The sequence below is a fragment of the Parasteatoda tepidariorum genome, chromosome 3 (genome assembly GCF_982258835.1).
Source record: "Parasteatoda tepidariorum strain Cologne lab strain chromosome 3, Ptep-v5.0, whole genome shotgun sequence".
In the NCBI taxonomy this organism is placed as follows: Eukaryota; Metazoa; Arthropoda; class Arachnida; order Araneae; family Theridiidae; genus Parasteatoda; species Parasteatoda tepidariorum.
This window is the reverse complement of record NC_141757.1, coordinates 47,594,550-47,608,894: the sequence shown is the minus strand read 5'-3', so window position 1 is coordinate 47,608,894 and position 14,345 is coordinate 47,594,550. Positions and strand designations below refer to the sequence as shown.

General features: G+C 29.7%; 1 protein-coding gene across 2 annotated transcripts in view; it reads left to right on the top strand.

Moving 5' to 3' along the window:
• The window catches only part of LOC107447098 (uncharacterized), a 59,239-nt gene that overhangs the window by 31,047 nt on the left and 13,847 nt on the right, over window positions 1-14,345 (top strand). For both annotated transcript variants that reach the window (XM_071179080.2, XM_071179077.2), the window contains exons 2-4: window positions 5,878-6,061; window positions 9,029-9,298; window positions 10,603-13,472. In XM_071179080.2, the coding sequence (XP_071035181.2) occupies window positions 5,892-6,061; window positions 9,029-9,298; window positions 10,603-13,472 (3,310 nt within the window). In that variant the 5' untranslated portion in view covers window positions 5,878-5,891. The remainder of the gene's footprint in view (window positions 1-5,877; window positions 6,062-9,028; window positions 9,299-10,602; window positions 13,473-14,345) is intronic.

Sequence of the window (14,345 nt, the reverse complement as noted above, 5' to 3'; positions counted from 1 at the left end):
ACAACCCCGCACGACGTTTGAGGGCGTTTCACTACAATTTGGTAAATGAATACAGTATTTCAATTTAGTATTTTAATTCTACCTTTTAATCACAATTACTATTTTTATTTTCTTAAATTAAAATAAAATTATTGATTATAAATATCCGAATATATCTTCACCTCAGTATTTCTTGTTTCATGTTATTAATTTTAAAAAAAATTATGGTAAGTTTAAGATAGGACACACTTAATAAATCTTGCAGGGGGTGCAACTAAGTCTACGTATGCTACTGCTTAATACTTATATTTAAGATTTACGTTTTGCTCTTAGATTGTTCTTGTATAATATGAGAAAAAATGAATAAATTCTAGATCAAAGCCGTCGTGACTTATTTCTGAAATCGAATATATATATATATATATATATATATATGTATATTTCTAATAAACAAATATATCTTTCAGTCAGTTTAAATATTTCGTCAGTTTAAATATTTTAAAAAGATTAAAATTTTGTTTTTAAATACTTGAATTGATTGATGAATAGCACATTGATTAAAAATAATTCAAAAATACCGATTTCAAATGTTTGCATTTTAATTTTAAATGTTCTAGGATGATACTAAACATTATATACTAATATTTTATATTCTTCTACAAATTTAATCTCGATAATAACCAGGTCTAAATTATGTTTTTAGTTTGATGAAAATGTAATACAAAGTTAAACGAGAGTCTGAAAAATGTCCTACATGTTAATAGTTAGAATTTTGTGTGTAAAAGTAAATCGGTACCGCAATCACAGTTGTTTCTTGATTTTAAGGCCAACTGCATGATGAAGGCTGTGTGGTCAGCATTGCGCACTGTCCACCTTTACTTTAAAGTTCCAAGCCGCCCTGCGCATAGATAATGCTTTCATCACTGTGCTGAGTCTATGTACAATATTCTTATTTTTGTTCATTTAGCTGATTTCAAAGTTACCTAACCCTTTTTAGCTTATTTGTCAGCCCTTTCAATCTATATATGTCAGCTTTTTTTAAATTCATAATTCACCCTTTTGCTGAAGCTAATAGGGTCGCTGAATTTGGCTCGCATCCAAATAAAGTTAAATAAAGGTAGAGTTTTACTTCAATTTTTATGTTGGACGACCCGATTTCTTATAAATAAAGACTGATTACACTATTATAAATTTCGTTATTGTATTTTTTTTTCAGGAAAGTTAGTCATTTGACCTATTTGTAGACTGTAGTAAAACTTCTGTTCTGCGTTATTACTCTCTCGTAATATATTCAAATAGAGTCGGGACCATTTTCTTCAGCTTGTCTTTTAAGAAATACGAGAACATTGGTTTCTCATTTGCTTCCTAAATATTCAAATTAGTTTTCGCCGCTTGATGTCTCTTTCATCAGTCGCCGATCAGAAAACCCAACACGCCCAAAAAGTATAAATAAATAAAAATAAAACTCACTGGCACTTTTTGTTCGAAATCTTCCATCTCTTCAGAATCGCCAGCTAGTGTTTCCTAGGAGTTTATTCCTTTTGTATTGTTTAATAAATCACGTGTTTCTCATGGTTGACCGAAGATTTTGCTCTCCATTTTGCAAGGTGATGAATAAAATGCATGACTTTCCTCTTTACTTAAAGGTCCAGGAAGGTTATCTGGTATTTTACGGATATTTTATTCACTTTTCATGCACACCTTGTTCCTAATTCCCCCTTTTTTCGGACACGCATTAAATTCTAAAGTATGTAAAATGTCTATTAGTACCAATATCTTATTCTGGAGTAAGCCTTTCTAGAACAAATATAGATTTATAAATTTCTTACACTTTCAAATTATTAAAATGAATAATGTTGTTGAAGCGGATTTTAGAGGGTGATCCAATTTTAATAAGTAATAATAAGTCATAATATAGCTAAATTATAATGTTAGTCCATGTCATAGCAACATATAAAACTTTATTTTGTATTTTTCTTTAGAATTTTTTTTAAAAAAAAACATATAATGACACAAAATTGTAAATCTGTCATAATGCATTTAAATATATGAATTATAGCAGCTGAAAAAAATGAAGTAACGCTTTAAATAGTGCATAATAATTTAATAGTTATAATTTCACTCGTTAACGTACATGCTTCCAGAAAGTGTCACCTTTTTTTTTTCTTTCTGTTGCTGCTACTGCAGATGAAGATTTTTAAAACGTGGAAAATAATTTTGATGCAACGCCAATGAGCTTCTTTTTTTCTTCTTTTTAGTATGATTTTTTAAAAGCCAATTAAAATTACAAAAAGGAAGATAATGAGACTTTTATTGTGTTAATTATATTTTAACAAGGTAATTTTATGAATACAATTCTTGAAATAATTTCTTTTCTTAAAAAAATAATAATAATTCGATGTTGTCTTTAAGTAAACTTTTATAGATTTCACTTAATATTTAACTGAGGTTCGAACCCTGGTGGCGGAACAGCTTTAGAACGATGGGTATCAGCTTGTCTGGAAAGTAAAGGCGGCCGGTGCCCAATGTTGACTACTTTGCCATGCCGTTGGTCACGAAATTGTAGAACCTTAACCCCCATTACCCTCTCCCCCCGGCCTAAAATAGGCTGTTGCGGGATCGCTCTACTCTTCTCTAATCTCTAATACTTAATATTTAATTCCGGATGTCAAAGAAAACAGAAACTTTTACAATTTTTGTTTTATTTTTCGTCTAGACTCGACGCGTTGCTAATTTTAGAATCATTGCGTTGACATGAAACTAGTTAAGAAAAATAGTTTACCTTGAGATTTATTTTCTGCTCAATTTTTCGAAATTTATTCCTATGAAGTTTTTATTTGAACTCTTATATATTTGTTTTTATATGACATAATACTTCATACATTTCATATCACTAGCTCTCCATTTTATTATCGAAATATTTTTATAGGAGTCTACTTATGGATTTTTCAGTTGTATCAACATAGACTGTGGATGTAATTTCACATTTAAAAAAAAAATACATCGCTTAATGAGGCTCTTTGCTCTTTCTATAATCATACCATCGTAAACCAAAATTAAACCCATTGTTTCAGCTCAATGTTACCTCTACTATATGATCATCTCATCTTTTTCAATGCATCTTCGCGACTTAATGACGATTTATGACAGATTTGTCCTGTTTTATAACAGTATATTTCAATAAATTTCTTCTCGTTAAGTTTTTATTACTTCATTTTTTACCGTGTGAAATTACTTATGATAGTGAACAATTAACTTATAGAAGTGTATTTTCCTTTTTTAAAAAAGAAAAAAAAATTAATAATAGAAAAAAGAAAATATTGCATATTATTTATATTTGAATTCTACCCTACTGTTTTCGAATACATTTTAAGTTTTCTTTTTAGAATCGTGTTTGTGAAAAATAATCATTCTTGTTATTCAAGGCTCGTAATTGCCCTGATTTTCTTGAGGGAAGGAAGAAAGAAAATTTTTTTATTTGTTCTGATAGTCCTGATTTTTGTGTGTTGACCATCTCGTTTTTTTACTTTCATAAATACTACGTATTCATATTTTAAAATAGGGGATTTGAAGAATCAAAAGTTCTGGATTTACGATTCAACATCTTTTTATTTTGATAATGCTAGTTAAAATCGCAAAATTCAATAATTCAATCTTACAAGGCATCCAATTGGTTCGTTCCCCCCCCCCTCCCTCTCCTTTTTAGTTTTATGCTTCTTTGCTTTATTCCTTCTTTTGAATGATTTGAAAATCATTTTAAGAAAGTGTTTCGATTATGTTTGAATTGCGATGCATGCAAAGATTTACACCCCAACCTCTCCCCATCATTCTCACCCCCCCCCCCAAAAAAAAAAAAGACTGAAGAAAGTTTTTGCTATTAAGTACTTGGTAGAGGCAAAAAGCATTAAATGGTGCACAAGTTGATCCTCCTTTACATTTTTTTTTCTATGTCCATTACCATGCAATTACACATGAATTCAATTCACTCAATGTTTCTTTCGTGAATATTCATATTTTTGACAATTGCAGATTAGTTTTGGTTTTGAAATATTTTCACCTAAAGAGCAGTTTCATAAAGGGGAAGAATAACTTACTAAGTTAGGAAACTTATTGTAAAATTTCTTAACTCTTTAGTAGGATCCTGCAATCTAAATTAATTTTGTATAAAGCTGATTTTTTAATATTGACTAAATAAATCATAGTTAGTAGTACCTGTATATAAATGGTTCTAACTATAAATGGGTCTCTAAAGTCCTCTTTTTAACCACAAATTGTACAATTTTTCCCCCCTCTTTCTTCATCTGAAATATGTAGGGAGCCCTCAGCTTAGGGACCGATCACTAATAAATTATACACGTTTCAGACGTATGGCATTACCCACTGGATTTATTATTTTAAACTTTTTGCGAATTCAGTCGTTTTAGGATAAAATTATTCAATTAGCAATTTTATTTTATCAAATTTTTGTGATGAATTTAAGGGTTGTTACTCTCAGCAAATACAGTGATAAATCTTGTAGGGTTTTTTTTTTTTTTCTTTTCGTTGATATTTTTACTGTTATTGTCTTTTATCTTATTTTAAAAATGATCGATTCTTATCAGCAATACAGAAATTGCATTTATTAGAATTTTTAAATAGTTAATTGAGAGATCATCCACTAAATTTCTTTTCTCCAAAAATTTTAAACTGCATGTTTTTGTTTTCAGATACAAATGAAGTATAAAATTATTTCATAAAGGAAGGTTGAAGTTGATTACTAATTTTAATTAAATATTGGTATGATGGAATATCAATTGAAACAATATTACAAAAATTTTCAGGCTTCACTATTATGAGTTGTTAGTTGTTCTATTTTAATAAAATCATTTTGGAAACTGTTGATAAATAAAGTAATTCGGAAATTAAAAATACAATTTTTTAAAATTTTTTTTTGTTCTTTTGCAATTGTGTTTGCCTTACCTAAATAGAGCAAAACTTCTTTTTTTTTTATGTTTACCTTCTTTAAAAGTTATCTGGTATAAGTATTCTGCTATTCCAAAAAATATCCTAATTTTTTTTAAAAAATATGTTGTTTTTTTAGGCTACGATTATAACATTTTTAATGTAAATTTTTAAAATTCTAGTATAACATTAATTAATTAAAACCTGTGCATTTGCAATTGCAAACTACTGGTTAAATAAGGAAAAGAGAATATTATCAAATTTTATGAGTCATCAACTTTAATTATAGCTCATAGTCATTTGAGGTCCTCATAAAGCCAGTTTCTATTGGAAAAAGTACGCATTTCAGCAGCATCTGACAAATAAACTTGTTTTTCATAATTTTGATCCCTCACAACCGCTTTGATTACAATTTATAAAAATTATTGGATTTTGAAAACTTACTAATATCATCATATATAATAGGCAGTAATTGCAGAACACCTTGCAGGATCACTGATGCTATTTATATCTCAATTAAGACTATGTTGCTACCAACATGGCATAAAATTTGTTTATAAAGGACTACATATAAGTTTAGTTGCCATTTGTCGGCAATTTTTCAACTGTAGTTTCCAAAAATTAACAAAAATTAAGTAATTACAATTTCAAATTATCAGACCATTTGTACATTTTTCAGCGATATTTAATTCGAGAAACTGATATTTACCACTCTGTTTCTTATTTTTTACATATATATTAGCCAACATAAGTGAACAATCACTATTTGATTGAGTGGGAAAATTTTTAAGGACAGTTGTATGGTGTATGATTGTTCAATGATTGCCAAATTTGTTGTTCTTTTACTTTACTAAAAGCTTTAGTTTGAAACAAAAAATTTTTTAATGAAGTAATTCTAAAATAAATACTGTTTGTTGAAAGTATTTTGTATTCATATATGTATATATATTTTTTTAGGTGCTGTGCACAATATGGGGGATAGTAATCAATCCAGTCAAAATAATTCCTGTTTTGATTCTGACTGGAACTCTAATCAATTCCTGTCATCTGATGTGAAGATGACTGACCAAAAATCCTTAGATAGTTCCTTATTTGAAAGAATTTCAAATTTTAGAGATAATGTCAATAAGGATTATTCCAGGTAAAAGAATATTTAAAACTTGTATTTCTCTTGTCTTTGTATGAAATTGCTTTGGTTAGCTTTTATGTTATTTTAGTTGAACCTTAATTAGCAGGGATTAATTTACATTTTTTTTGGGTTGGAGAGGCATTTAATAACCATGAAAAATATAAGAAATGTAGGGTAAAATAATAATGTCAGACACATCTAACAAGGGAAACTAGGGAAGTGTGACTCGCCAATTTTGAAATAAACTAGTGGGATATATGCCTTATGAGAAATAATTTTAGGGGGCAGCATTCGTTTCGACCCATAGAAGGTCCTGTGAGAGATAAAAAATAATTCAATATATAGAAAAATCGGTATTTTATTACTTCAATGCAGACTATTAGTTATTGTAATTGTCTCACAATCCAATTAATGTGTAATTAATTGGATAATTAATTAATGATTAATAATTCATTAATTAATTATTAATATTTTATTAATTAATTATAAATTAATTATTAATATTTTGTTAATTATTAATTAATTATAAATTAATTATTAATTAATTAATTGATTTGCACTTACATACTCCAATTAATTTGGAAAGTTTTTTGAAGAAAAAAAAATAAAAAAATTTGATGACAAATTTTTTTTTTTAAATTAACCAACCAGGTTTTTCTAAAAAACTACAGATACATAAAATTTCCGAAATCAATTTTGACAATAAATATGCATTATATAGTACGTGAAGGTACCACAAAATTAATTGGAGCATGAAACAATTAATATAACTAATAGTCTGCATTGAAGTAATAAAATACAGACTTTTCTATATATTGAATTATTTTTTATCTCTCACAGGACTTTCTATGGGCCGAAACGAATGTTTCCCCCTAAAATGATTCCCCATAAGGCATACCCCCCACTAGTTTATTTCAAAATTGGCGAGTCACACTTCCCTAGTTTCCCTTGTAAGGTTTTCAGCACCTTGGAAAAAGTTGTGTTTTTTATCCCTTTATTGTATGGCATTAAAAGTAACATTACTATTTTTCGCCCTATGTACAAACTCTTGTATCACTAAATTCTACATTCAACCAACTAATATAAATTTACTTTATTTTACTATTTAGTAGTTTTGATACTAAACAAAAAATATTTGTATTTTGAATCAACATTTTCAACAATAGAAAAAAGTTTAGAAATTTTATGAAGTATTTTCAAAATTTAATGTATGATTCACCTATAACTGCAAAAATAAAAGTAAACAGCTTTTGATTTAACCATCCTTTAAAATCTTTTTATTTATGTATAATTTAAATTTTAAAATTTTAATTATTAATAAAATTTAAACTGATGTGAAGCATGGGCTGGTTTTGTATACCACTAGTACAAGTGGAATAGAACAGTTTGCTTTATATGCTAAGTGCTGTATAGAAAAGTTTTAAAAGCATAAACTTAAAAATTGTGAATAACTGCTATATAATTGAACGAATGGACAAGTCAAATAAAAAGAAAATTTGTAAGTGACTAAACAGTGAAGTAAAATAATATTGCATGAAATAGAATGCAGTTAAATTTTAATGATAAGATTGTTTTCTTATACATTTGTAACCTAAACATAATTTTATATGCATAAAAATATTTTAACAAACAGAAATTTTAATTCTCTTTCTAAAAAATAAATTGAACATAAAAATTAAAATCAGTTCTCCTTTGTTTAAAGTGTGAAGAGAAATTAACAGATATTCATAAAATATAATTTATGTATTTTTTTACTCTTTACCATAAGCTGGTTTGCATTATTTAAGCTAGAATGCATTCATTGGTGTTACAAGAACGTTTTCATAGTGTGTGTGTGTGTGCACATGCGATTCAGTATCCAATCCATTGATGGTGAATAAAATTCTTTTTACTAATTTTCATTATTTCTAACTTATTTTGGTCAACATTCAGCATACTTTGATGGTAGAGTTCTAACTGATAAGTAATGATAACAAAATATTCCTTAATATCCATGCAGATTGTTCGAATTTTATCCATGCAGAATATTCACATTTTCTAGTTCGAGTTAAAAATATTTCAGACATGTAACAAAGTGACTGGGAATAGTAACATTCACCAATGAATGGTGACAATCATTAAATTTTGACTTGTACAGTAACATATCCATGGCATTCTACTGTAGCTAATCTATGTTGGAAGAAAATGACTTGTATCATTAATATAGCTTCTTTATTGTATTGTGCTCTTGATGACCCAGGTCATGACACAACTTACTCTGATGTGTTGTGCAGCCAGATTAAAAGAAATGGCAAGGGTATATTATGTACGTTATTATTTAAAACACTGAAAAGAATTGTACAATGCAGGTACTTAAAAAAAAAAGAAAAAGAGTACCTCAAAAATATCTTTAAAGTATTTATAATATTATTAGTAGAAAGCAAATGTGAAAATGCCAGTTAGTTAATCCGAAGCAGCAGGTCCTTATTTCTAGAAGAAGGAAATCTAAAATATTTTGTATTTATCTCATTATATCAATTAAAATTTTTTAACATAAAAAAATTTAGTAGAAACAAACCACCTACCCACAGGACTTTTTTAAAGACAAAATAAAAAAAATTCATAAAAAAATCATAAATTTGTGAAATAGTATGTATCAGTAATAGAAAATACATTAATGATAAATTTTTGATCAAAATTGTGTAGTATTCCCAGACTAGGTTTCGAATTGGGCATGAATTTTGTAGTCTCTTGATATGATTAAAAGTTACGTCAAAATAAACTCACTTTTCTTCTTTATCAGTGCTGTAATCAATGTTTCATAAGTGTCAAAACTTGTTTAATGTTTAACCTACTCATAAGGTTTTGTAATTCACTTGTATTTCGTTATCATTATTTTTTAAATTTTTTATTTAAGATTTTTTTCCCTGACTTTTTTTAGCTTACAAATTTGCGATGTATATAATTAAGTCTTGAATTTAAAATTTTTTAATGTTTCAGAAAATCACCTACTTCACCCGCAGGATCCCCCACTACAATGTATGGAGCATCATTGCATCAAAAAGACCTTAGCTATGATGATTTGTCAAAAAATATAGATGCCAACCTTGCAGAAATAGACATGGAAACATTCCGATCTGAGGACATAAACTCCATATTGGCTCTACCTGCTATTTATAGTGGGGATTTTCAATCTGAAAGTCGTGGTGAGCAGTGTGCTTCTGTATCTGGGTCTTTACTTAATGGTCTGGAGTTAGATACTTCAACAAGGTTTGTACTAGTTTTCATGAATTAATAATTCATACCTGAAAATTGTGTGTAATTGGGTATTAATTGTGTATATAAAAGCTTAACGATATTAACTCTGTAAAGTACATAAGTATTATTCAGCTCCAGGTTACAATAATCATTTTGTTTCTCTAATTCCGGTACAAAATATAAAGATTTTTTACTTAGCTTTTTTTATGAGTATAAAAGTCTGTATGTTGACTCAAAAAGATCAAAATATTGTATGTTTTTATATATCTTGTATATGAATAAATAAACAAAGATTCTCTTTTATACTTCTTTGAGGAATTTTAAATGTTTATATAAAAATGTATTACAAAGAATATTGGCTATTTCATGTGCAGGCATGAAATTCAGAAAATCCTATGCTTGTTACTCTTTATTATGTAACTTTCTGTGATAAGTATTCAGTATTGTTTTCTCTAATACATTTACTGTTTTTTTTGCGTGATTAGTTGGCACCTTGTTAATATCATATAATTAATTTGCGTAAAACTGTTAAAAGAATTTTTCTTTCTTTTGCAAGTACATAGTAAATTTTTTGAAGTCTCTTTTAAAATATAAAGTACAATAGAAATCTGCTAATCCCAGAATAATTCCGATCATTGTCTCTTAAGGTTTCAATCCAAATACAAATTTCTGTTCATTTGTGTTTGATCGATATGCACAACCATGTATAATTTTTCAATCAGATGATTTTGTGTTCCAACAAATGGATGCTTATTTGCAGAATCTTCTATTGATGCATTTGGATTTTTTTTTGTTTGTATGCCATTATACTCTACTTTTAGTCATGGAATTGGTAATTTATAAAATAACATCTGCTCCGTAGTTTTTATGATGCTTTGTCTTTCGTATTCTCACATTTGAACAATAACTTTTGCAGTGTTGTAATCCAATGCAAATTTGGCTTATTCTTCCAATCAAGATACATCAGGCTTTTTATAACCGCAAGTATAAAATTGTTCATTTGAACAACTGTCCTTTAAGCTGTATTTTTAATGACTTTATGTGTATTTAATGTACTGTTAAATCACAAAGCTAAATTATCTTCTCTTAACTCAAATCAATATTTTGTCTTTCAATTGCATTAGCCAATTGATTGGATTTTAAAAGTTTTTAGCAAGGTATTTTAATTACAAACGGAAATTGCAGATTAGGGGTTTCAACTGTTGTAAAATTTTGCTCCTCATGTAATCTTTTATACTTTTTATGCCTTTAAGGTTGAGTGTATATTTTAAATAAACTCTTTAATGTGTTTTCACTCATATAATTTTATATTGCAGCAATCGTCATTCCGAGGATGAAATATCCATATGCAAAGATGAACCTTTATTTTCTCCATTAAGAGAACCACCAGTTCCTGAAGCAACGATATCAGTAGATAGTCTTGATAACAGTTCTAGCTATGAACAAGACTTAGTACTCACTTGTAAAGCAAATAAAAATAATTATACTATAGTTTTTGAAGGCAGTAGTACACAGTTTTCTGATGATTCTGATTACCAAGATGTCTGTCGAAGTAGTGAAGGAGAAAGTAGTATGTCTGGTGCCGTTCATATTAATTGCGGCTCTTATCGAAAGCAAAGTTCTATGGTGCAATCAGATGTGGCCTTCACAACCTGGAGCAAGCTCTGGAAAAGTCATAGAATAAGTCGAAGAAAAAGTGATACATCAAATACAAAAATATCAATCAAAAGCCAAAGTTTGCCTAATCTAAGTCATAACTCTGTTTTTATAACTGACAAGCAGCTTAACCAGTGGGCCAAGTGGTGTGGCAACCATAGGCTGCCACTATATGAATTAGTACAAAATTACCAGGCTGCTGGAATGCATGTAGGTAATAGTAAAGAGTGCTTACACTCTGTGTCTCTGCTGAAATTATTTATGAAGCACAAAGTGTCGAGTAACTCTTCCATAGGATCCAGTGGCCAGTCAGACTCCTCTACGTCTTTGATACTTCAGCCTCTAAATTTTCGAAATGCTAGTCTACAGAATTCCCTAAACATATCTGAAAAGGTCAAACCACTTCAAAGGAATACTGATGATCTTTCGCAAAACCACAAGGATAAGAATCGACCTAAGAACCAAAATGACAATGATACACGTCAGGCACAGATGATTGTTGACAATATTCAAATTTTGGACTGGAATTCTGTACAGAACATGACCGAGACTAATAACAACAATATCAATTCCCTATATAACACAGATAATGTGCCGAATAATAACAATATAGAAGAACTGAGAGGTAATGAAGAGTGTGATAACTCTCAGTACTTTGAAGATAGTTTGATGGATGCTCCCTCCCCTCCACTTAAACATTTTCATACAACTCCAATTAAAGAAGAAGAAGAAACTGATATTTCTAGTGGAGATGAAGTCATGAGAGATAGCAAGAATCCATTCGGTAGTGATGATAGCTCATCTGGAGAAATCACTGTTATACAAAACAACAACCTTGATCATGCATCTTCAACCAATAGGCAAGAAAATGGAGCTCATTTAGAACGAATCAATAATATATTTCCAACATGTAAATCAAATGTTGATATATTAAACAAAGGTTATCATGTTCTTAATAAAGAAGATGCGAGTGCTAAGAGAAATGGAATTCCTACTGAAAGCCATAGTACGCAAACGAAACAATTCAATATTAATGATTGCTCTGGACCAGATGGTTTTAAGCCATTGCAAGCTTTCAGCTGTAAAACCAGCAGTAATCAAACAGACTGTGATACAACAACTACTGTTCAGTATACTACTTCAAGGGATTCAAGTCCTGCATCTAGTGGATATGTTAGTAGTCGACATAGCTCTGTGGAAAGGATACGCCCTCCTTCTTTGATAAGTGCCACTCACAATGTAACTACTCCAGTGAGTCCAATTCAGAAGAGCAATGTTATTCTAACTACTATATGTACTTGTGGGACTCAAATTCCTGTTCATGTGAAGGATTCATGTGTGCAAACATCAACTTTGGCTGTTTCCAATTCAAACTCTGGATTCACTTTCAAGGAATCAACAACAAATCTTCCAGAACCCAATCAACATTCCCAAACATCAGTCAAGTCTCCAGTGAATAATGTTGAGTCTCAATTTGGAAAACAAAAGGCAAAAGATAAAAAATCTGTTTATGTCTGTTATCCGAATTACTCTTTACCAGATTTAAGCTTCTTGAAGTCTGTTATTGAAGAAAATTCAGAATCAGTATTTCTTACTCCAACAGAATACAAGTTGCCGCAGGAAATATTAAACCAGAGAAGACCTTCAAGACCTAGATCATATGGAGCATATGAAAATTTGTTGCAGAAGCATCTAACAAAAATAAAGGACTGGGAATCTTTGAATGTGTTATTGCCCGATGACTTAAAAATCCTTATTTCTAAACAGCGTCCCAAAGGCATGAAATCGGATAGTTCGTCATTTACTGATGCTTTGAATTCAAAAGAGGCCCTGCAGTTTTTATCCTCTTCTTATTGTAATATTGACGATGCATCCAAGTTGAAAATAGGAGGTAGTGAATCTGCTAATAAACAGCATGTACCAAGAAGTATATTACGCAAGTCAAATTCTGTTGAACAGTGCGAAGATAAACAATGTCATGCTCATTTACCAATTCGATGTACCAGTGCATCGTCTTTTATTTGTGGAAAAGATGGAGGAAAATCATTACCCAGTGATTTAGTACATTATAAACAAGATTTCTATGGAGGTTCGCCGCAGAACATCCCTACTAGCAATGTTAAATTTTCTGATTATTTTAATAATCAAAAGGTTGATGCTAGTGGAAAAAAGTACCAAGTTGTACAAAATTCTGATAAAAAATGTAGTCCTTGTGATAGCTTTAAATTGCCTTCTCCCCTAAGTGTACAACAGCATGATATTGGCACTATTTTGGACAAACATTGCAAAGAGGAAAACTTGCTCCAAAACTTTTCTGGTAAAAACTTACCCTACCTATTTAATAATGAAAATATACTACCTCCATTTGAGACTAGATGTGAAGTACAAGCTGGTGAGGCTCAGATGAATTGTTTGCATGGAAAGAAAGCAGTGAAGTTTTGTGAAAGAAGTCCAACAAAGAGTTCCAAGCAAACAGACTCTTGTAAGTCTGCCAAGTGCTGTAGCTGTGATATGCAAAATAGATCTCCAGGTATTATTTCTTTTCTTATGTTTCAATATGTTAAATTATAATTCTTAAAATAAATTATAGCTTATATTTCAATACGTAAAGTAAAATACTTTGATATAATTATTTATTTTTAAAAACTGTTTGCTTATGTCATGTTACCAACTTACAGATTGTTATGTCTTAGATTGGTATTTCAGTATTCCCGCTATACTAATTACGAGAATTGTCTCAAGAATCTTTATAGATACAATACGAGGTTTTATTCCCTCCAATATTACTTAAAATTTTCAGTAATATTTAACAATAATTTTTTTTTTGTTAATGTAAATTTAGATAACCATCAGTGTTTTCATAACAGCGCGAGAACGCGAGAATCTCGCATATTTTTTTCTTTTCTCGCAATAAAAAATTTTTAATGCGAGAAGTTCGCACACTCTATTAATCAATTTCAAAATGTGCGAATTTTGGAAAAAATATTCGTATTCTGCTATTTTGAATAAAATCCGTTTCACTTTTCTTCCTTGATCTTTCATTATTTTGAACATTGGTTCTTGTTATCTAGCTTCCCTATTCACCAGTATTGTTCAGAACCGGTGCGAACAGCAGAACACCACCCCCCAATCCACGGAACCCCTTTCAGAACACATTTCTCTGCAACCACGTGTTCATCGTCGGTAAGGTTTCTTCATGTAAGACGTTAACATATTTTGTGCATGAATGTAAGATGGACAAATACCTTCTTAAGGCGACATCTTCTACTCCGTAACGGACAAATGAAAATGAAACAAATGTCGGTGGAAACGGTCAAAACGAAACAAATACGGATATTTTTCAGCCAAATAAATATAATAGCTGATGAAAAAGTAGATATCGAACATTTTCCATATGATGATG